General features: G+C 43.2%; 1 protein-coding gene across 6 annotated transcripts in view; it reads left to right on the forward strand.

Moving 5' to 3' along the window:
- Positions 1-23,491, forward strand: part of FRAS1 (Fraser extracellular matrix complex subunit 1) — a 294,329-nt gene that overhangs the window by 105,841 nt on the left and 164,997 nt on the right. For 5 of the 6 annotated variants that reach the window (XR_004645979.1, XM_034772627.1, XM_034772626.1 and 2 more), the window contains 10 exons: positions 727-886; positions 4,583-4,716; positions 8,686-8,769; positions 9,625-9,726; positions 9,842-10,033; positions 15,544-15,633; positions 16,278-16,316; positions 18,174-18,321; positions 22,708-22,851; positions 23,314-23,448. Coding sequence is in view for 5 of the 6 variants with exons in the window: in XM_034772627.1 (XP_034628518.1) it covers positions 727-886; positions 4,583-4,716; positions 8,686-8,769; positions 9,625-9,726; positions 9,842-10,033; positions 15,544-15,633; positions 16,278-16,316; positions 18,174-18,321; positions 22,708-22,851; positions 23,314-23,448 (1,228 nt within the window). In the remaining variant the exon portion in view is untranslated. The remainder of the gene's footprint in view (positions 1-726; positions 887-4,582; positions 4,717-8,685; positions 8,770-9,624; positions 9,727-9,841; positions 10,034-15,543; positions 15,634-16,277; positions 16,317-18,173; positions 18,322-22,707; positions 22,852-23,313; positions 23,449-23,491) is intronic. The other variant, XM_034772625.1, reaches the window with a different exon arrangement.

The following is a 23,491-nucleotide window of genomic DNA, read 5'->3' on the forward strand; positions in this document are numbered from 1 at the left end:
CAAACAATTTCACAGCTTATATCCTTGCCTTCTGTGAGTGGTGATGCATGTGCTGTTGTACCTAGTAGAGTCTTCTAAGATGGCTTTCTGCTCGACAATGATCCTAAGGAAAGAAGATTCTGCGTATTGCGTTGGAGTGTACTGCAAAAAGCAGTGTGTTCCTTACTAGGCCGAACCCTGCTCATGAGAGCAGATCCAGCAGTTGGTGGGTAGTAAGGGAAGCAGGATTTGGCTTGTTGTGAGGTACACTGTAGTTTGTAGTTTAAGCTTAGGAGGACAAATATTGTCCTTGGATGTGTGTAGGTCCTACTGAACATTTTAATGGGACCCAGGTAGAGACAGAACAGCTGCAGGGTTGTGTCTGGTCTGGACATGCCAGCTCAGCCCATCATACAGGCAGTCATGGGTGGGGAGAATGTGTCCATTAGATGTAGGTCCTTTGGCCGAGATTATGCAATGTCTACGCCACCAGGGGGACCCTCTCTATTGGACTGATCCCAATGTGACTGCTATGCCCGTATTAGGACTACTTTGTCCCCATGTTGCCAGGAACAGTGGGTGCATTGCAGCCTGGAGTCTGGGCCATGAGTTACAGAGCCTGGGGATGTTTGCAGAAGAGGGAAGTTAGGCGCTGGTGCGGGGTAATTCACTGGAGCAAGGATTATTTCCAGGCTTGTTGGCTATTAAATTAGCTTACACATTTCCCGTGTTGTTTTTCCATTGCAGCATGGCATGGAATGGGCAAGCTCTGCATGCACGGTGTGCTCCTGTGCCAATGGGAAGGTTAGCTGCACCCCCAAGTCCTGCCCACCCCTTTCTTGTGGCAGAGGGGAGCTGGAGTACATCGCCCAAGGAGAGTGCTGTCCCAAATGCGTGGGCACTGGTGGTGAGTATTTCGAAAGGGGCACCCCATGCAGTGAATTTGGCCTTAGTTAAGTGGCCCCAAGGAGTGGGGTCGACGTTGCTGCTCTGCACATTGGCTTAGTGATTAGGTGAGGCCATTTCTTCAGTCCTCAAATCAATGAAAAGTATTTTTCCCCTTTGCTTTGAATCCGTTTTCTTCAAGCTCTCCTGTGCAGTACCCTGCCCAAACACATATCAGGGTATGGAACTTCTCCGGATTCTCTTTTCACGCTGCTCATTTTGTCTCTTGTAGATAAAGGCTGACATTTCCAAAGCTGCCTAAGGGATTTGGAGGTGCAGATCCCATTCAAATTAAATGGGAATTGGGCATCCAACTCACATAGGTGTCTTTGAAATCTCAGCCTTAACCTAAAGGCAAAATCTCTTAAAGGCTGGTGAAATTATTGATTATTTTTCCCCTCCGATAAATCAGGCCTTTTGCGTTTTGAGAAACACATAGTCTTATTTAAACCACACGCACAAAAATAATTCAAAAAACTTCATTTAAATCCACAGATGCTTCAGATTTTATGCTTGCTTTTGAAGCTGTGTACTTATCCATCCTTTAGGGCCTATAGACTAAATTCAGCCCTCCTTAAGAGGGGGGAACCTCTTAGACTCTACTTGAATTCACTAGAGTTGCAGCTGTTTATACCAGGGCTGAAACTAGCATGAGTCATATTGTTTGCTGTGTCTTAGCCACATGATATCAGTTGTGACATGCAGGCTGAACATACTCAAGTGTTGGACTAGTAAAAAATGTAGAAATGGTGCGAGTGAAATGTCAGTGGCCCTAGACTGTCCGGTACATCTTCATAGCAGTGTCCACACTATTCAAACTTGTCTTGTCAAACAAACCTGACTTCAGTTTTTCATGAGATTACAAGTTGAGTTGATTAAGAATGTTATGCAGTTACCTTTGAGTTCTGTAAGGCATTTGGTTTAGTGCTGCATGCAAGGCTGTCCCTAGGGGTGTGTGGAAGTGATGGATTCGTCTTCTCCGGAACCGACAGTGCTGGCCAATTGCAGCGGCCGGCGGGACCCCCGCAAAGCTGGGAGGCCCGGGGTGGAAGTGACAGTTTCACCTCTTCCAGGACCGACAGTGCTGGCCAATCTCACCGGCCTGCATGCCTCCCCCCCCCCCAAAGGATGGGGCCCGGAGCGGTTGCCCCAATTTGCCCTATGCAAGGGATGGCTCTGACTGCATCTCTCTTTAAAAAAAAAAATAAAATAGTTCAATACAATAGCAATAAAGAACACATTGGATAGATTGAGAATTGGCTAAGTGACAGATCTCAAAACCTGGTTATTAATGGGAATCCTCATCAAATTGGGGTGTTTCTAGTGAGTTTTTCCAGGATTGAATATTTTTATCAGTGATCTGGATGTAAGTTTATAGTCACTGCTGATCAAATTTGCAGATCCTAAAAGATTGGTGGAGTGATAAGTAATGGTGAGGACAGGGCATTCGTATGGGGTGATCTGGATCGCTTGGTAAACTGGGTCCTTTCAGACAAAATGAGTTTTAATACATCTAAATGCTAGGTTATACATCTAGAAACAAAGAATGCAGGCCATGTGTATCAAATGGGCTATATTCTAGAAAGCAGTGACTCTGAAAAAGGATTTAGGGGTCAGAGTGGACAAACAGCCAACATGAGCTCTCAGCGTGATACTATGGTTAAAGGGCTAATGTGATCCTCAACCATATGAAGGAGAGTAGTGAGTAGGAACAGAGCAGTGATTTAACCTCGGTATATGGCATTGGTGAAACCTCTACTGGAACACTGCATCCAGTTCTGGTGTCAACATTTTAAAAAGGATGTTGAAAAATTGGGGAGGATGCAGCCAAGAGCCACAAATTATGATTCGAAGGTTGGAGAAAATGCCTTACAGCAAGAGATTTAAAGCTCTCAATCTGTTTAGCTTATCATCAAGAAAATTGAGAAGTGACTTGAATACAGGTTGTAAGTACCTTCCCGGGGAGAAGGTAACGGGGACTCAAGGGCTCTGTTGTTTAGCGAATAAAGACATAACAAGAAGCAATGGCTGAAATATAAAGCCAGACAAATTCAAATTAGCAATAAGATGCACATTTTTAACAATGATTAATCAGTGGAACATACTACCAGGGGAAGTGGTGGATTCTCCATCTCTGGATGTCTTAGAGTCAAGACTGTTTACCTTTCTGGAAGATAGGCTTTAGTCAGACACAAATTATTGAGCTTGATGTGGGGGTAACGTGGTGAATTTAATGGCCTTGGATATGCAGGATTACATCATCTACTGGTTCCTTTCTGGCCTTAAACTCTATGATCTATCCTGAACTTACTTCACAGCGAATATAGGTACCGCCTGTAGTTTGTAATGTCATATACAGATGTCAGAACCCAGAAGTAGATCTCAAAGCATGTCAGGACAATTTCAGGAGGAAGCATCATGGTTGATGCATTTCTTCAGTACTGAGATATCTCATTGGTTTAAATCTCAGACGTAACTTTGGACTCTTACTATAATCCTTGGCCTTTCTGCTGAGGCTGTCAACATCAATTAGGTCATTTGTCCATGGGTAATTAGATTGAGACCAGCAGTTTACTGGGGCAAGGATCATGCTTTCTTTCGTGTTTGTAAAGCATCTCGTACATCATGGATGCTACCAGAAACAAATAGATAATAAATAATAATTTCACACAGGACAGTGAATAATGAATGGGTTTTTTTAATATTGCAATTATTGTGGGTCAGCTTCATGGAGATGGCTCTTATAAAGTTCTTCCTTGCAGATGCTAATCAGTAGATGAATCATACATCTGCAGTCTTTTTTATATGATTGTGAATGTCCATAAAGTCATCACACATGTGAAATTGTGCTGGTAGAACGTGAGAAACCAGAAAAAATGTGTACAGGTGAACGCTGTGCAGCCAAATGGAGTTAGTAAGAAAAGTCATGGTCTGATGGTACCTCTGGGTCTTCCAGGGGACAGAAGTTCCTAGAGTATAGGGGATGGATCTGAGATTAAAGGAGTTGGATGAGGAGAGGGAATTAAAGAAAACATGAAAATGGAAACACAGAATGACTCTCAGACTCATAAATGTTGAGGCCAAAAAAGACCATCATGATTATCCAGCCTGATTTCCTGCACAACTAGCCTGACCTCCTGCAGGCCACAGAATCTCACCCACCCACTCCTGTAATAGACCCCTAACCTCTGGCTGAGTTACTGAAGTCCTCAAATCATGATTTAAAGATGTCAAGTTACAGAGAATCCACCATTTGCACTAGTTTCAACCTGCAAGTGACCCGTGCCTCATGTGTAGAAGAAAGTGAACACCTCTCTGCCAATCTGACTTTGGGGGAAATTTCTTCCTGACCCTAAATATGATGATCAGTTAGACCCTGAGCATGTGGGCAAGTCTCACCAGCCAGACACCTGGGAAAGAATTCTCTGTAGTAACTCAGAGCCCTCCCCATCTACTGCCCCATCATCGGCCGTTGGAGATATTTGCTGCTAGCAGTTGCAGATTTGCTACATGCCATTGTAGGCAGTCTCATCATACCATCCCCTCCATAAACTTATCAAGCTCCATCTTGAAGCTAGTTAGGTTTTTTGCCCCCTCTGCTCCCCTTGAAAGGCTATTCCAGAACTTCACTCCTCTGATGGTCTTAATTGTCTCTTAGAGTCCTGCTCCTTTGACGGCCAAATGTTTCGGGATGGCGAGGAGTGGCACCTCAGCCAGTGCTCCAAATGTGTCTGCAGGAATGGGGAAACTCAGTGCTTCACAGCCGAATGTCAGCCAATGTTGTGCAGCGAGGTAAGAACTGTCCTATCAATGGTTTGTGCAATTTATTAGCTTTTCCTTGCCAGGGGAAATTTGCATTTCTCAAAAGAACATATTTGCTGGCAGGCTAAAGGAAAAATGATTCAGAAAAGAGGCTTTTGAAAATCATGTAGAAGTGTACGCTCCACAAAAAAATAAAAGCCCCCCAAACCTCCAGCCATGTCCATTACAGGCTATTACAGACTAATATATTATAACCTCCAATCATATTACAGACTAATATATTGTAAACACCAGCTGTGCCTTTTGTTTTGTAATTCAGATAATTCTGTGGAGCTGGTCAGGAAATATTTTTTGATCCTGCGAACAATTTCGTAAAACGCAAAGGAGTTTTATTTAAATGTTTCTTCAAAATTTTTTTGAGCTTTTGATGAAACCTACCGATTTTTGTTGTTGTTGTTGACAAGAACCTTCCCAAAATTTAGTTGAAAATGGACATTTCCCACCATAATTTCCTTTTTGATGAAAAAGCAATTTTTTTGTACAAAAATGTTTCAAACTAAAAGTTTCAGCCAGCTTTACAATATTACTCCCGAAAGGTGACTGTGTTGTCTACTGATTACAGCAAATCCTGGGAGCCAGCAATGCTAGGGACATAACTTGCTCGAGTTCACCCAGCGAGTCAGTAATTTAGCCCAAATTAAGGAATCAGAGCACTTCTGGCTCCCAGTTCTTTGCTTAAGATGACAGTCATGATTCTCTAGTACCTACACAATGATTTTCACATTCAAAGTACTGTACGTACATTAACTAAAAAAATTCCAGTATGCTGGGTAATCCAGATAATCAAAAGCATACTTAGTACTTTATATATTGTAAAATAATTTGATACATTTTATCTTTGGTAGATGTCAGGCAAAAAGTGCCAAAAAAGAGCAAGGGATCTGGTTGGACTTTTCACTTCCTGGGCTTCCTAACAGTGCTCATGTGCAACCACACTCATCTGCAAAATAAGAAACCAGCTTCTAGGGAGTTTGCATGGTTCTGCTTTACTGTAGTTCTCGAGATGCTGTAGTTTTCCTGATTTTTTTGTTTCCCCGTCAAGCGCATTCCAGTCGCAAATCCAGAATTGTCTCCCTTGGTGTGTGGTGAGGCAGGTTCCCACCTTAGAACTGGGAAAATAAAGCACCGATCATAAAGCTTTTTCCTTTAGTGCTCGCCAGCCTATGTGCTTTGGGACCAGGTGTTCATGTAATGAACACTGGCTCCTGTTTGAAAAAAGCCCAGCTGTTTCTCTGAATACTAATCACTTCATGCTTCATACTGAGATGTGTAATTAATATTACGAGATTAAGTGGTGTTGGTTAGAGCAAATTAAAGCAAAATCTCTAAATGTTTAGAATTTTTCCTCTTAAATGTACTTAAGTTATCCCTTGATTGATTGCACTAATGTTTAATCAGTTAGTCATTAAAACTTAATTAATAGAAACTGGAACCAGAACATTGTTGCCATGACGTATCTGAGACTAATCAGCTAGAAGCATCCAATTTAATGTACCAAAAATCCCCTTTAGCTAATTCTGATAATGTTCCATAGATTTCCTAACAAGGTGCCCTAATGGAAAGCGCATTAGCAGTAATGGCAAGAATCCCATACTGCTCATGGTAACTATCATTTTTTCAGTGCTCTGTGCTTGTGTATTTATATCAATATTGCCCGGTCCGGGCTTCCCACAGCACACAACACACGGATAGTTTCTCTCCTGCTACATCAGGCAGAATGGGAAGCAAGAGAGAGCTGTCCTTCAGATAGTCATGTGCTGTCCCTTCTCTCTAGTCTTTCTCCTGCCTCACTGCAGAGAAGGAACTTAGGAAGCTTCTGCCATTTTTGTCAGTGTTTTCTTCAGAGGGCTAGATCCCGCCAATCTCACTCAACTGGAGTAGTACTTTACTCCTTTATTCGAATGGCACTATCTGTGGGAAAAGGTACGGTCCGTGTGTGTAATCAAAGGATTCGTTTAGCTCTCCATGCTCTGTACAGTGAGCACCATCAAAGAGCCAGGAGAGAAGAGGAAAAATGCACTTCTGTGGTGGCACAGGATATTTTTGCCCTGCAAGTGAAAGTTCCCTAGGCCTGAGCAGCCAGCAGGCAGCTTCTGGTGGAACATGAAAAGAGTGGCTGGTAGTTTCAGCTCACTTCGCTTGCTTGTCTCCAGGGAGTGTAGTGGGAACAAGAGGTTGTCCCCAAAACCCAAGTCAGATAAAGGGTCATTTGTTAGAATTTTCCTGGCAAAATCCATGAATTACCACCATGAACTTTCCCAGGAGGTTTCTGGCTCTCCAGCCCATCCTTTGGAGGTTAGACATTAGGAAAAACTTCCTAGCCGTCAGGGTGGTTAAGCACTGGAATAAATTGCCTAGGGAGATTGTAGGGTTTCCATCACTGGTGATTTTTAAGAGCAGGTTAGACAAACAACTCTCAGGGAAGGTCTAGGTAATTAGTCCTGCCACAAGTGCAGGGGACTGGACTAGATGACCTCTCGAGGCCCTGTGATTCTATGAAAGTCATCTTTGTTCTCCCTTTGGAAGCTTGTGACTTACATGCTATCTCATGAAGCAGGAGCTGACAATACTTAGCATTTCTATAGCACTTTTCATGTTCAGAACACCTTACGCAGATTAACTAATTAATCTTCACAAGATCCCTATGCGGCAGGAGGTAGATACTGGTGTAAATATCGTTGTCCCCATTTCACTGACAGGATACTGAGGGTTTATCAACAGGCAGAATTGTGCAGTTTTTAACTAAATGTGATTTTTAGGGTCTGTCTGCACTTAAAATGCTGCAGCTACACTGCTGTAGCACTTCTGTGTAGATGCTACCTATGCTGATGGGAGGGGTTCTCCCCGCAGCATAGGTGAGCCATCTCCCCTAGAGGCAGTGGCTAGGTTGACAAAAGAATTCTTCCACCGATCTAGCGCTGTCTACGCTGGGCGTTAGGGCAGCTTAACTATGCTGCTCGGATGTGGATTTTTCATACCCCTGACTGACATAGTTAAGCCAACTTAATTTTCTAGTGCAGACCAGGCCTTCGACTGATTCTGTTAAGCCATTGCAAAAGGCTGTGTGAACACTCTTATTGGTTAAAACCAGCAGGCTTATTTCATTTTCGTTTAAGTCAATTAGCAACAAGTTTAAACTAAACCAAAATAAGTCACTCTTAGGGTACATCTACACTACAGGGGGGAGTCGATTTAAGATACGCAAATTCAGCTACGTGAATAGCGTAGCTGAATTCGACGTATCGCAGCCGACTTACCCCGCTGTGAGGACGGCGGCAAAATCGACTTCTGCGGCTTTCTGTTGGCGGCGCTTACTCCCACCTCCGCTGGTGGAGTAAGAGCGCCGATTCGGGGATCGATTGTCGCGTCCCGATGGGACGCGATAAATCGATCACCGAGAGGTCGATTTCTACCCGCCGATTCAGGCGGGTAGTGTAGACCTAGCCTTAGACTGAAGTAAGTCTCTACACAGAGAATTGTACCGCACCAATTTAACTAAACTGGTGCCAGTTTGTGTGTAGACAACCTCTGAGGCAGAGAGGTTAAGTGACTCATCCAAGGCCACAAAGTGAATCAGTGAATCAGTCTAGAACCAGGTCTAGACTCTAGATATCTCCTAATTTCTAGTCTTGTGCCTAATCCTGTAGACCATACTGCTTCTCTTTAATCATGGTTCCAACAGTGTCTATCTCAAGAGTCCCAAAGAATGAGATGTAGTATCTTTGTGCTTGGCCTTCTACTTTTGCAGCAGAATGCAACGCTGTCCCCAAAATTCTTACCCTAATTCATGGCTGTGGTGGCTGGTGGTTATCACATAGATATAAATGTCTTTCGCAGGAGTTACAGGTATAGGCTACTGGGCTGCATATTTAATTTTCAAACTGTTATTCTGCTCATCTCTCTTTTTTTAAATAAAGTTTTCTGTTTTTTAATCTTTAGGATGAAGCTATGGCTGTGTCTCCTGGAAAATGTTGCCCAGAGTGCATTCCAAAACCCTGTTCCATATCTGGAAAAGTGTATGAGGTAACCTTTGATGAACCAAACCCAAAAACAACCTGACATGAATTCTGGCACATCTCTATTTTTCCCCTCCCTAACATCTGACTTTCTGCCAGCATTAATAACTTGGTACAATGGCTGTTTTTTTTTTTTTTATTTCCTGGGACGCTAAAAGACTTGAAAGGGATTAGAAATATAAAGGAATTTGGTGGCAAGCTGCAGCCAGGTTCACGGGATAAATTAGATAAGGTACTTACTGTTCACACATCATTTTTTTTTAAGTGGGAAAACAAATAATTGATGGAAGTCATTATATCCATAGCTTTCAATGTACTCCCCTGGAATATATTTAGTATTATTCAGTCATGTATACAAAGGGAAATGTAGTACATCTCTACCCCGATATAACGCGACCCAATAGAACATGAATTCGGATATAACGCGGTAAAGCAGCGCTCGAGGGTGGGGCCGGGGCGGGACTACGCACTCCAGCGGATCAAAGCAAGTTCGATATAACGTGATTTCACCTATAACGCGGTAAGCTTTTTTGGCTCCCAACGACAGTGTTATATCAAGGTAGAGGTGTATTAGCACTAACTACGCTCTTGCAAAGGTGACTGACCCTCTGGCCAACTTTCTGGTGAGGCGTGTACACTGCAATATTGATCTGGGCCTCTCTTCTTCCCTTTATCTATCCTGATCATGGAGCAATATGCAGTTTCTTTTTTTTTTTTTTTAAATCTCTGTACTTGGGTACATGTATGTATAAGGAACCCATTACACTCAAAGGGAAATACATACTCCAGGAGAGAATGTGGTGATGGTTACTGCTTTATTTTTTAATTTATATATGTATCTATCTATCTTCTTTCTGGACAGCATGGTGAGCAGTGGAAGGAAAATTCCTGCACTACCTGTATATGTGACAGAGGGGCAGCAAAGTGTCTTAAACAGGCCTGCACCCCACGTACCTGTGAGAAGGTAATGCAGCAGTGCACGGCCTCACGATCACGCTGCGGGTCTCACTCGCCCCTTTCATAAAGGGCTGAAGGAGGGCTTGAAAGGTTAGCACTTACTGAGTATTGATGTTTGCTAGGATCAGAACAAGGTGCAGCGTCCTGGGAAATGTTGCGAGCAGTGCGTGTCTTCCAAAGGAAGCTGCTTATACGAAGGCACCATCAGGTATCACAATGAGATGTGGAATGGCACTCGCTGTGAATTTTGTACGTGTGATGGAGGACAAGTCACTTGTCAGAATGGAGCGTGTGCCAAAGTGGAGTGCGCCTTGGTAAGAAAAGGTTTCTTCTTTAAGAATATAATGGTCAGTTCTTGATTTTCTTTCTTTACTTGCCTCCAAAGCACTTAACATGGAAGTGATGGTCAATTTGTATGTGCCAGGCAGGCAGGAGGTTTAGCTGTCTTGCGTTGTGCAAGCAGCATGCCTGGGTGAATCGGTGGCTACCTAACTTTTTGATTGTCTCCGGCACTGTCACTATCTACCTGGTAAGAAATGGCTTCAGTAGAGCTTGTGCTGAATTCGGTGCAGAAATCATAGACCAGAGGCAGCCAGTTCTGTTAAAACCTGTGAAGAATTTTGCCCTTGATCTTTGCTAGGCCTAGAAAGAAAGATCTTAGCTAAGGTATTAGCCACTAGACTTAGTGACCCCCTACCGATTTTCAGACAGCGAGCAGTCAGGGTTTATGAGAAGGAGATTTGTGATGGACTATACAAATATTTACCTCTTACTTAGAGCTCAAATGATAGTTCATATTATAATTGCCCTGTAAATGGGTGCAGAAATGGCATTAGGTAGGGTTGATTGGCCCTATCTATTTGCTGTATATGAAAAAAGGTTTTTGGATCAACTTTCCTCCACTAGATAAAACTTCTTTCTTTCACTTTTAGTGTCAGTGCTAACCAGTGGGCTAATATCTGCTTCATTCCAACTGGGCTTACAGAGCCAGAGTAATGAAGGGAAGGAATTGTGGCCTTCATGCATATCTCTAGTTCTCAGTACTTGGCAAGAACACTCCTAGGATGGTAAAATTTATTTAACACCCCTGGATCAAGGCTGTGCCCACAGTCTAGCCCAAAATCTGGGTATGTGCATGGATATAAGGTGAATTGGAGTAAGTCTAATTTAATGGATGTATCAAACAGTTCAGTTCTGACACAGTGCAAACACATTTTCATTCCATCAAGAGCAGAGATCATGTATCTAGGAATAAAGTTATGTGCTAACTCATGTAACATTATCTCTTTAAATATTAAAAATATTTTGTATTTCCCTCTCTTGATCCATTCTTATTGACGTTACAAAGATGAATATTGGACCCAAACTTTTATTGTCAAAGGGAATGCTGCCTTGTTACCTTCAAATGCTTAAATAAAACTACCTAAACTACTTCTGAATGTAGTTGGATGGAAAGTCAAGCTTCTCATATAAACAAGACAAGAACAAGGGAATAAGTCTTCTGGATTTGTATCTCTTTTACTTAGCTTTCCACACGCACACAGCTGTAAAATGAAATGCTTACACTAACGATTACATACCATCATGGTTCAAAATGATTTAGCAGCTCCATTTGGTGCAGTGCAGACATTCCCATACCTTGAACTCTTACTAGTACCCACGAGAGAAAATCTTGTATTCAGTACAACCTGGGATGTATTACAGTACAACTGAAGATGCTCACCAATACAGATTCATCGTACATAGTATTCCGCCCCAGATTGGACCATCCAACGTTTATGATCACTCTATAGACAAATGTGGATTCATAAACAAATATATAAAGTAGCAGATCTAATTTCTACTGACACATTAGATCCTTTCCCTTTCTTATGGAGAAAAAATTGCCTGTGTTAGAGACAGACCCTGGGTGGTGCTGAGTGCCATTAACACTCATTGAATTCAATGGGCATTAAGAGCACGCTAATCTTGGCAGAATTGGGTTCCATGGAAAACCTCTTCAAACGCGGGTGTCCCAAATCAGGCATCAAAATAAGTAATATTGAAATCAGTGGTGTATGGGAATTGGAAAAGACAGGAAAAGTGTTTTTTGCAATTTTGGTCCAAAATGGATAGAAAATAAAAAAAAATAAAAAAAGTTTGTTTGAAGACTTGCATCCTATATGACTTCCCAAAAAGGTGAAGCAGCTGTCTTGGATCATTTGTGATAGAATTCCAGCTCAGTAGTACAAGCCATGCATTAATTTACTCCAGGGATAATATGACATGTCTCATACAAGAATCTTAAAGCGGGTAAGGTGTCATTTTTTCTTCTTCTTCTCCAAGTCTTGCAGCTTTGCAGGCAAAATCTGAGATTTTTTCCCCTCTGCCTCAGTAAATCAGAGCTTAATTGAAGCGAGGAGCCTGTGGGGTTTAGCCCTTCATTAAGGGAAAATTAATTTTCTGGTCACATATTCTTGTCTAAATTGTAATGAGGTCACAAATTTAAACATGAATCCTGGGTAGTTCGACCTAGCATATCGGCATCTGATGGGACTAGAGCTAGGGCTTAATTTTAAAACCCTTTCAAACAAAACCTGCCCAGCAATTGCAGAGTGAATATGTCTCTGGTGACTCTGAGCGGCCCTCAGGTAAGCTGTGAGTTGCAGTCTTCAAGGGGGCTGCTGGAAATTGTCTGGTAGGTGTGGATAGGGTGGTTGCGGAAGTGGATTTGCTCAACCAAAACCACTTTAGCCGTCAGAAGCATCTCATAACCCATCAAGCTAGTTCCTACCATCCCTTCCATGAAGTGCTGTAGAGACCACTTTCAGGAACGTTTCTGAAGAGTACAGGTCATGGGTGGCTGAAGATGAGACTGAGCCAGACCTGAGAATGAAGTTCCTGTTTCTGCATCATCCCACTTTGGAGACTCTCTCTAAACAGTCCCGTCACAAAGGGAACAATGGGCCAGATCTTGCAAGGTGTTGCGTGACTAACATGCTATCAGCAGATCTTTGGATTGGTCCTAATGTTATGAAGATAAGGAGGAAATTTAGATCATTTGTATTGCACAGTTTTTTTCCTTTCCTTGCATGTTGTTGTAGTTACTTTTGATAAATCTTAATTCTTAAAGATCTAAAGTATTGTGTGTGTGTGTGTGTGTGTGTGTGTGTGTGTGTGTGTGTGTATGTATAAACATTTTATTTTGCTCAGTCTGACACTCCCCTCCCCCTTACTCCCTTTCCACATTCTTAATGTTGAATGTAATGAGTAATGCCTCTTAAACAAGAGTGCAAGTGACATAGTTATCTCGCATAGTGCCTCCCACTTCTGAGTCTTGCCAAAAAAGGCAGCCCTGGACTGCCAAGGAGAATCATGTCCCATACACATTCTCCCCCCTCCCCATCCTTTGTACAAGAGTCTGTGTGTGTTGGAGGTGGGAAAGTTCACAGTACATACTAGTGACCTGGGTTCTTACCATACACCACGGAGTTTTGCGAGAACGGTTTAAATATCTAGACACTTGTAGGAATGCCCAGTGATGGATTAAAGTGAAATGTCTCCCCGATTGACTGACAACATAGTGCCCAACTCACTACAGTCGGTGGCCCTTTCAAAGCATCGGGCCCAGATTGGCCATTCTGGCATAATCTGCCATTGGTAACGCTACTGCACTTGTGTATATGTAGCCAAACTGGCAAGCTGTGTTTTCCTAAGTGGAACACTGTAAAATATACCGTAGTGATTCTATGAACAAATATACTGGGATGCATCCTAAGCTGCTGTAAATAATGGAGCTACGTCAATTGACACCAGCTGAAGATCTGGCTCATCGGAACAGTTGACTTTTGTGAGCCAGTCAAGGGAAGTAGCCGCATGCTTCCGTTGAAGTTAATGGGAGTCGTGGGCAAAATCCCCTGGTTGGCTTTGAAAATCTCAGCCACTGTCTAACTTTATACTTGCCTCTTGCCCCTTAACTGTGTTTTAATATTGTGAAGATACACCTCTACCCCAATATAACGCGACCCAATATAACACAGATTCGGCTATAACGCGGTAAAGCAGTGCTCCGAGGGGGCGGGGCTGCACACTCCGGTTGATTAAAGCAAGTTCGATATAACGTGGTTTCACCTATAACACAGTAAGATTTTTTGGCTCCCGGGGACAGCGTTATATCGGGGTAGAGGTGTACTAGTGATTGAGCAATGGCTATCCAGCAATCCTGGCGGATATATGGAAACCTTTGAATCCAACCACAGTTCATTTGATTGTGGGAATTCACCGGTTTTCTCTTCACTCTGCTCCAGACTTAGGGAGCTGAGATGTAACCTCCCCCTCCAGGGTAGGTGGCCAGGAGTGTTTCACTATCACTTCACTCAAGAGCAGCAATCCCTGAGCACAGTGAACCCAAGGATGTAGCCAGCTTTCCCATTCGTGGGGAGTTTTTGTTCGCTGGGGTTTTCCCGTGTGTGTGTGTGTGTATATATATACAGTTCAATAACAGAATTTGAAAAGAGGATTCTGCACATATAGAACAACTCCCCCATGACTGGAAGTTCATCAAGGCCCTGATACAAACCCCTTTTAAGTCATTGGAAAGAATTCCACTCATTCCAGCGGAAACTGAATCACACCCTGTAGCTAGAATTCTGGTGCATAGAAACAGTATGAGAAAATGTTCTACTTCACTATGAACAGGGTTTTACTATATCCGAAAGCACTATCTATCTACTAATATTCCCCACTCCACCACAGTAACTGAGCACTTCATACCTATTAATGAATAATCTGCACAGCTCCCCTAGGAGGTAAACACTATCCCATTTTTTACAGCTGTGGAACTGAGATACAGAGAGATTAAAAGGTGTGATTTACAAAAGCAGTCAGCATTTACCATTGACTTCAAGGGCAGCAGATAGTCCAATGCTGTGTGTGTTTGAAAATCTCATCCTTGGGCTGATCCACGAAGTAACTTGCCCTGAAATAGCTAAATTGGTTGTTAGTTCACCTTTTATTATTTTGGTGCAAGTCTGTGTGGATACTTAGTTTGGAATTAAAATACTCTATTTTGATTTAATTTTTATATGTACACCCATTTTTAGGCCCCTTTATATCACCTTAGCAGTGTCAAGAGGTCTTAATGTAAATGAGAATCAGGCCGAGAGAATCAAAGGCAGAGACAGGAATTAAACCTAGTTCTCCTAAATCGAATCCAGGTTCTTCCTCTCCCGTAAATGTTTCACTTCCATTCAGACAACAGACCTTTGAGCAGATGGAAGGCCCCATTTCCATTTCTTATGGCAAAATTATGATCTCAGTTACACTGGTGTAATCACAATATCTTTGTTACATTGTAACCAAGAATAGAATTTAGATAATATAATGTATGTTTTAAAATTTACCATGAACATTTTAAAAATTTTTAGTCTTTTCTTTAAGGGAAAAATGGAACATAGAAAATGAAGCGAGAGAGCTGTATTTTAAGGAGGTGAAAGTTTTCAAGTAAAATCCAAGGAATTCAGAGTGAAAAATGACATTCCAGTTTCTATGTATTTTTAGTGGTTTGGTTGGGGGCTTCTTTTACAGCGGCAAGAGTTAAGGATGATACAGTTGCCTTATCAGTGAATTTCCTGAACTTTTCTGGGGTTCGTTCTGCAACCACAATGTTATTTAAACACACTTTTCAAAAAGTACATACAGAGATGAAGTAGGATGTAGGGAAGATAAGATGCAACTGGATATTGAAGATTGCATTCCAGTGTGATAACCATTCTGCCTCTGCATTCTGCAGTATTGCTTGGAAATGCTAATTTCATGTGTATTGCTGCAACCTCTCTCTCTGCAGGATGAAGAATTAATTCATTTGGAGGGGAAGTGCTGTCCTGAATGTATTTCAAGGGGTAGTTACTGTGTGTACGAGGAACGTAGCAAAGATGTGAGTGTCCTGATAATTTGGAACACATAACACAGTGTGTTATGCTTGTGAGGGTTTGGAGAAGTGAAAGTCTATGTCCTCAATGTCTGGAAAGAACATTATTTGCTGAGTCTTACAAAAGAATAATCCGTTAATATTACTTACCCAGAGGGTTTTTGCATTTTATAAAATCTGCTTGTTTATAATTTTCTGCACCACATAAGTCTCCTAAGGCTCTTTTTATTACATAGAGGAAAGCAGAGCAAATTGAATCAATCATTCCTGTTTAATGTTTTATATACATACCCTTAAGTTTTCAGTGCATCTCCTGGGGTTTAAGATGTTTGACTTTCATTACAGTCAATGGGAGCTGCGCAACCAAAGCTCAGTGCAGCTTTCGGAAAATGTTCCCCATTGATTAGTGTTTTCACTGCAACAGGAGTCTGTTATTCAGGGATATTTGCAATCAGCATTTTTTCTGAAATTGACTCTGCAATTTTGATGAAGTACAATAGGAGACGTTACATTAGTGTGACAGATGAGTAATGACGCTAACCACTACTTACGTAGAAATAAACAGCTCTTAACAGAATACTTTTCAGAGATGCAGGAAGTAGAAGATTCAGGTGTTTTCTAAACAGGACCCTATCTCATTCTGTCTATAGATCTTGCTCCCTGATGTGAGTGGAGTAAAACACATCAAGGTAAGTATATTGCATATTTCAGCTCACGCATTATCCTTTTTAATAGAGAAATCTTCATGATATAAGGCCATCTAAGAACCAGACTGAGCCTCCCCCGTGCTTTTACCACCTCTCTTATGGGGTCAAGCACAATTACAGTCACCGAGTGTAGGGACTGCTCCCTGTTAACAGCCCCAGGGACACAAAGGATATATCTACACAACCCATGGCAGAGAGCCTCCCAGCCCGGGTTGACAGTCTTGGGCTAGTGAGGCTTGCACTAGCACTCTGAAAATAGCTGTGTAGACAATGCTTTGAAATTGCAGTTCGGACTCTGAAGCCCACCCCCATCCCGAGACTTTAGATAGGCACAGCTATTGTTAAAGAACTACCCCACTAGCCCAACTCTGTTGACCCGGGCTGGGAGGCTTGCTTCGGCGAGCTGTGTAGACATACCCAAGTGGGACAGGGAGTAGTTGGGATAATGGGGTAGTCCCCAGCCCTTGCTGTCCCCCTGCTCTTGCCAACAAAACTAGCTGGGTGCAGAAAGGGCAGTGTGCTGCACCATCCTAAAAACTGGCTTTTGTCAAGGAAAATCGTGCCCCTTCAGTCTGCTAGAATTCCCTGTGTGTGTCAACAGAACAGTTGTTAAAGGAAAAAGAGGCAACACAAACTTATTTAGACTTTCAAAAAGCACGTGATAAAGTCCCACTCAAGAGGCTTTTCAGAAACTCCGTAAAGAAGGTGAGACGCAAAGTGCAGACATAGACTAGAGACGGGCTAAAGGATAGAAAACAAGCAACTGCAATAAATGGTCAGTTTTCACCACGGCAGAAGATTAACAGTGGAGGACCCGAGGGTCTCTACTTGGCACAGTGTTGTTTAATATATTTATTAATGAACTGGGGAAAGGGATAGAATAACGAGGTGGCAAAATTTGCAGATGACACAAAATTCTTTATGTTGGTCAAGACTTAGAGAAGATGGAGGGAATGGAGGTCGGTGAATGCACAGCATAACAGCAAACGGAATTCAGTGTTAATAAATTAACTCTCTAACCACTTGGGAAAGACCAGGGCATCATTCTGAGAGGGGAGAAAGACACAAGAGGGGACTTGATAGAGGTGTATGAATGGTCTAGAGGATGTGAATCAGCTGCTCCTGTTTACTCTCTCATATCTTAATATGAGAACAAGGAAACATCCAATAAAACTGAAAGGCAATACATTAAAAACTGGTAAAAGAAAGTACTTCTTCACAATGCCAAGTTAACCTGTGGAGGTCATTGCTGCAGTGTATACTTGAGGGCAAGAACTTAACAAGATTATAAAAAGGCTTAGATGTTTATAGGAATAATGAAAACCTCTACGGTTACATCAGACCTGATAAAAATTATATGGGACACAAACCTTTAGTTTTCATGTCATAAGCCCCGAGGTAACTGATGGTGATTCAGAAAAAATAACTTCCCCTTTGGGCAGCTTATTTGTCCATTATAGAGATTCTTGTACTTTCCTTTGAAGTATCTGTCACTGTCTAGTCTAGAAGACAGGAATGGACAGGGCTACTAGACAAGATGGAGCACTGTATGGCAATTGATATGTTCCTGTGTTGTTAGAATATGGCTGATAATGGTTATCACTCTATTAGATTCTCTGGTTTATTTGGGGATTGCTATAGGTCACAAAGCATCTAGTTCGTGCCGAGGCTCTCCTTTGATTAGTATCATGGCTCATTCTGCAAAATTCTAGCTGGCCGCTAGATCTGTAACAGTTCATCACACGTTGCAGGATCTGGATTCAGCCCCGCTGCTGAACTCGGCATCACTGCAGTGAGAACAGAGCCCTCATGTAAAGCGTTCAATATTGTCTTATGCAGAATGGAGAGAAATGGAAAGAAGACCCGTGCAAGGAATGTGAATGCCGGGACGCCGAGGTGGTCTGCTATCGACGCTCTTGTCCATCCTGCCCGTTGGGCCGCCTGGCAGCAAAGGCGGAGGGAGACTGCTGCTCGCAGTGCCAGTCAGGTATTTGTGAGAAGCAACTTCTGCTGACTTTTGTAGTTCTGTACAGGGTGGATTCTGACCCCTGTCATATTACCGGGGTATAAACCTTTGTAACTCTGCCCCTCATAACTGAGGCCAGGAAATGAAATCCTTTTACGAATGCTCCCCAGTGAGGCACTGGTTTTTCAGGGGCCTAAAGAGGGGGTGTGATGCTTCTCAAGGGTTCCCAGGGTGGTGAGGCATCTCAATACCACCTGCCCTTAGCACGAGGAAGTCTGTGCTTGCCATGAGTCAGCTCCCCAGCTCCACTGCTACAGCCAATCCAAGCACTGTCCTCTAGGCCTTGCCGTCACTGTCCAGGTTAGCGACACATTGGCACCTACCAACCTCTGAGTGTCAGCCTGCAGTGTCCAGTCACTGGGCCTGTGGACACTCGCAGGATTCACAGATTTGTTGCTTCAAAAAATCAGTGCACCCCAGCTTACCAGTTCCACCTCACATCAACCCTCCCCTAACCCACAGCACGTAGCGAGGTTAGTCGTGAAACCAAATATCACTTTATTTAACAAACACAGAGAATTGAGTAATAGCAAGTAGAAATATTAGAAACATGGTTACATATAAAATAAAATCATAGTACGCATTTCAGAGCCTGTATGTAACGAACAAGGTACTCTCATGTCTAGTATTGCTCTTCCGAAATCCTTGCAGCTCGTTACAGCCAGGCTGACTGACCCTTCTTTCATGAACCATGCATACTGTCGGTTTGCCTCCTCGGTGAAGGATTCCACGTCTCTCTTTGCGCTCCAAGAGACACCAGACCAATCTTTTGTTTTTATTCAGAAACAGGGCACCCCCTGCTGTTTGTTTCTTCCTGTGGATTTCCTCTCTTGACGATTTCACAATCTCACAATGCGCCCCTGGCTCAGTGTGAAAATAGGTAGATAATACACCAACGGCCAGACAGGGAGATAGGTGTCAGTCACCTCCTGCTCGAAAGGAACATCTCCGAGGTATGTCACCTCCCGGCGACCTGCCTTATCCCCAAGACCTTCAGAACATGATGTTCAGTAGGGATACATAATTCCTTAATATTATCTGTACAGACATTTCTCAGTGATTAGGACGACCAGTGGGGAGCTGGCTCTCGGTAGAGACCTCAGATGCAGGGCCGGCTCCAGGCATCAGCTTAACAAGCAGGTGCTTGGGGCGGCCAACGGAGAGAGGTGGCACGTGCGGCACTTCGGCAGCGGCAGGTCCCTCACTCCCTCTCGGAGCGAAGGACCTGCCGCCGAATTGCCGCCACCGATGGCGTTTTTTTTTCCTTCCCCCAAATTGCCAACGCTGATCGCGATCGCAGCTTTTGCCTCTTCCCCCCCGAATTGCCACCGCCAATGGCAGCCTTTTTTTTTTTTTTTTTTTTTTTTTGCGCTTGGGGCGGCAAAAATGCTGGAGCCAGCCCTGCTCAGATTCCACCCTTTGGTGAACTATTCTGCAGCTAAGCCAACCCAGGGGAATCTCTGTAAAACCATGCACTGTTGGCTCTCTGGTTACAGGGAGTACAAGCAGGCATTAGGGGTTTGATTGTGCAATCCTTACTCACACTGGTTAATCCCATTAACGTCATTGGGGGTACTTGTAGGTGCTTACCAATGTGAGTAAAGGTCATGCAACGTAGCCCTCTATTCCCCGGGCTTCTCAGTATTATCAATGTTCTCGTGACAACTGTTTAGATTTCAGCTTTGCTGCCTCTGTTTGGTTTGGGGATCAGTAATTATCCCCCCCCTATAATTTAAATACGATTTCAGGGTAGGTTTAGGACTCAGGCCAAAGTCTGCCTCTGACTTCAGTGGAGTTGGATCAGGACCCTAAGAGCCATCCTTTGGCAAAGTAAAAAGAATCATTGGAGGACCTGGAGACTGTTGTCCTGGAAATGTTTTTCATTCCTTTTTTTTTTTTGAACTCTGAAATCTTCTAACAAACAAAAAAAGTCTCTCTCTCTCTCTCTCTCTCTCTCTTTCAGAATTATAACATGCTTCTGTGAAGTTTATGGGCTTATGATTAATTTCCTTTAAAAAAACGTACTCCCTTATACTGTAACGCCACTTCCAGTTCACCTGGGGTCAAATTAGAGCCAGTTAATAATTATCTGGACACATTAGAATAGCTTTGGCTATATAGCAATTTTGCATATAAATTATTTTTTTCCACAGGATGTTGTCATTTCCCTTCATTTGCATTTCATAGTTGGTCAGTTTTAGCTGCAGATTCCTAATTTTTCATATTGGCAGCCGCTCTTGTTGCACTCAACTTGCTTTGGTTAATCAGAGAGCTCCAGTTTGTCACAAGAAAAAGAAAACAACTTTGCAGTTTAATTATGCTGTCATTGCCGAAGTGGCTCAGAGCGCTTGTCAGATAAATATTTAAAGCTTATTATTTGTTGAACAGCAAAAAACCCCAAACAAACAACAACCCAAAAAAGTGTTTGTAGATCCAAAAGGCAAGCTTTTTGGACAGGCCACATAAACTTAGAGACATCTCGTAGGCTACCGAAGGTGAACGTTTCAGGCATAAGAAAAGAGGAAGTGGTAGGGGGTTAGCCTGGGAGACCCAAGCTCAATTTGCTACTCGATCACAGACTTCCCGTGTAAACTTTGGCAAGTTGCTCAGTGGCTTTTGAAAATGTTAGCCCTGAAGTCCCGTTTTCAAAAGTGACGGCTACTCGGTCCCATTGACTTCCAGTGAGACTTTGGCTTCTAAGTGCCTAAGTCATTTAGGTGCTTTAAAAATTTTTAGCCTTAGTCTCTCTGTGACTCAGTTCCCCATCTGTACAATTGGGATAATAGCACAGCCCTCCCTTGCAGAGGTGTTGTGGGGATAAATTAATTAAAGGAGTTCAGATGCTATATAATGGGGGCAGATTTGGGAGAAAGCATGACTGTGATTTGAAAACATTGCATTGTATTAACAGGTCTATATTTTCTGGGCCGGATTTTCCAAAGAGCTCAGCTCCCGTTAAGGCACTTCAATGAGGCGGACAGATTATAAAATATTCCCGGCACCCAGAAGCTCTCATTCGTCTCAATAGGAGCTGCTGAGTGCTGAGTGCTTTTGAAATTCTGCTGACTTCATTTAGGTGTCTGACTGTGTGCTGAGCTCTTTGGAAAATACGATCTCCTGAGATCATTGCATGGGGATATATAGAGCCAAGCCTGCGTTCTGCATACTCACTGCTCCCCTTGAAATCTCCTTTCCACGGATCCACCAACTACTTCTCTCCATGCTGCAACAGAGGCAATGAGTGTTTTGCAATGCAGTGTCCAGGCTGATGATCCTGTAAAACTTTCCAAAATTGTAACTCTTTAGCCCAGAGTTCTCCAAAATCTTCCACAGCGTTGTCCCCACCTTCCCACAAACTAAGGGCTTCCCTCACCCAGATGTTTTTGTGAAGCCAGTGTAAATTACTGTTCTCTGACCAATGTGTTTGGGGGGGAAAACCGTAGTGTCTCTCTCTAAGCTGAGGTTTGCTCATGGGACAGCAGCTGGTCCTGCTTTCAGGGAACACTTTGGATTAGTGCAGAAAGCTTTGCTCCTGAATGGAGCCCAGGCTGTGTGCTACCTCTCTCAGCAGTAAGGTGATTGCCAAGTAGTGGAGACACTGCTACACGTGTGTAGGGACAGGGCAGCCCATTCTTTGTTTGTTTTTCATTGGGACTTTTCCTGCTCCTCCTCCACCTACTCACCTATAGAACTTCACTAGGGGCTGAAACCATTACTCAGGCAAGCCCCACATCGATGTCAGTAGAGTTTGGGGCCTGAATGAAGACTGAGTAACAGCTCCAGGATTGGGCCCTTGTTGAAAATTGAACAGACAGTTCTTCTGCTGGGCAAAAATTATTCAGCACTAAAGAAAAAATATTTGGTCCCTCGGCCACCGCACGGAGGCCGGCCTTGTAGTTTGAGAAATACCTGCTGTAGGGAAATATCTCGTCATAACCCTGTCCCCTCCGCTGATCTCTCTGTGTCGCTAAGCCTGCAACTCCTATTCCGAACCGACTTGGCCAGACTCCCGTTGACTTTGTTATGGGATTTGGCCTGAGGTAACTCAAGTTCCGATTGTTGTGGGCCATTAATTCCTGATGGTATAAGAATATCAATGAAAAGAGACAACATGGATTGTGAATGGACGGTTGTCCAACTTGAATTAAATGCAACGCTTACTTATCCAGTCCGATAAAATGCAGCATTTAACGGATCGCATGCAATTTATGAGAAAATGCCTCGAGCCATTAGCAGAGAGGCCACACATTGAGTGTTGCTTTGACTATAGCGTATGTGTTATTTCCAGCCTTCTTGATACAAGGCACGCAGTGCTGATAGCTTCTTTCTTTTTTGTCTCCATGCTAGTGCAATGCCACTCAGACTGCTTGACGTGCTCTCGGTCTTTTGACCACTGTGACGTCTGCCTGGATGCAACTAAGTGGCTTCAGAATGGACGCTGTGTGGGGACCTGTGATTCTGGATTCTATCGGGATGCTGGGGTTTGCTTAGGTATAGCCTATGTTCCAATCTCAGCTGACTAGATTTCCTTCAGGCTGGTGCTTTAGTCCTGGGGGGCTGCTTATTCACAATGCCTCCCAGTCATGGACTGTTATTGTATGAAAACTTTCCTCCTTGTAATCTCTTATTGTTGCGGAAACACAACACCAAATCGGATATCAGTAAGGTTAGTCTTTCAGTCCTGGATTCAGGAAAGCACCGAAGCATCTCTTTATGTCCTATTGATGTCAACTGATCTAAACTAGAGCTCGTTGGAAAATTTAGAATTTCAAAAAATTTCAGCAAAAAAAGGAACCATTTTTTTCCCAACCATCTTTAATCTAAAATGCTTTTCCTGCATAGGGATGCGTCCCTGAATTTAGCCCGCAGACTGACCATGTACAGATGGGTATCAGTGCACAATGACGTTTTAAGGTAACACTGTCTCTTTTTCCCTTCGTTTTGTGTGGGCAGCCTGCATGGAGATGTGCTCCACCTGCACCAATGGGTTTGAGTGCACCTCATGCCAGGGATCCCTGCTGATGAAGTACGGGCAATGTGTGACATTGTGCGGGGACGGATTCTTCCAGGATCACCTCCACTGTGCAGGTAACTTACAAATAGGTAAAACAGCCACATGTCTAAGCTACAG

The sequence above is a fragment of the Trachemys scripta genome, chromosome 5 (assembly GCF_013100865.1).
Source record: "Trachemys scripta elegans isolate TJP31775 chromosome 5, CAS_Tse_1.0, whole genome shotgun sequence".
Classification (NCBI taxonomy): domain Eukaryota; kingdom Metazoa; phylum Chordata; order Testudines; family Emydidae; genus Trachemys; species Trachemys scripta.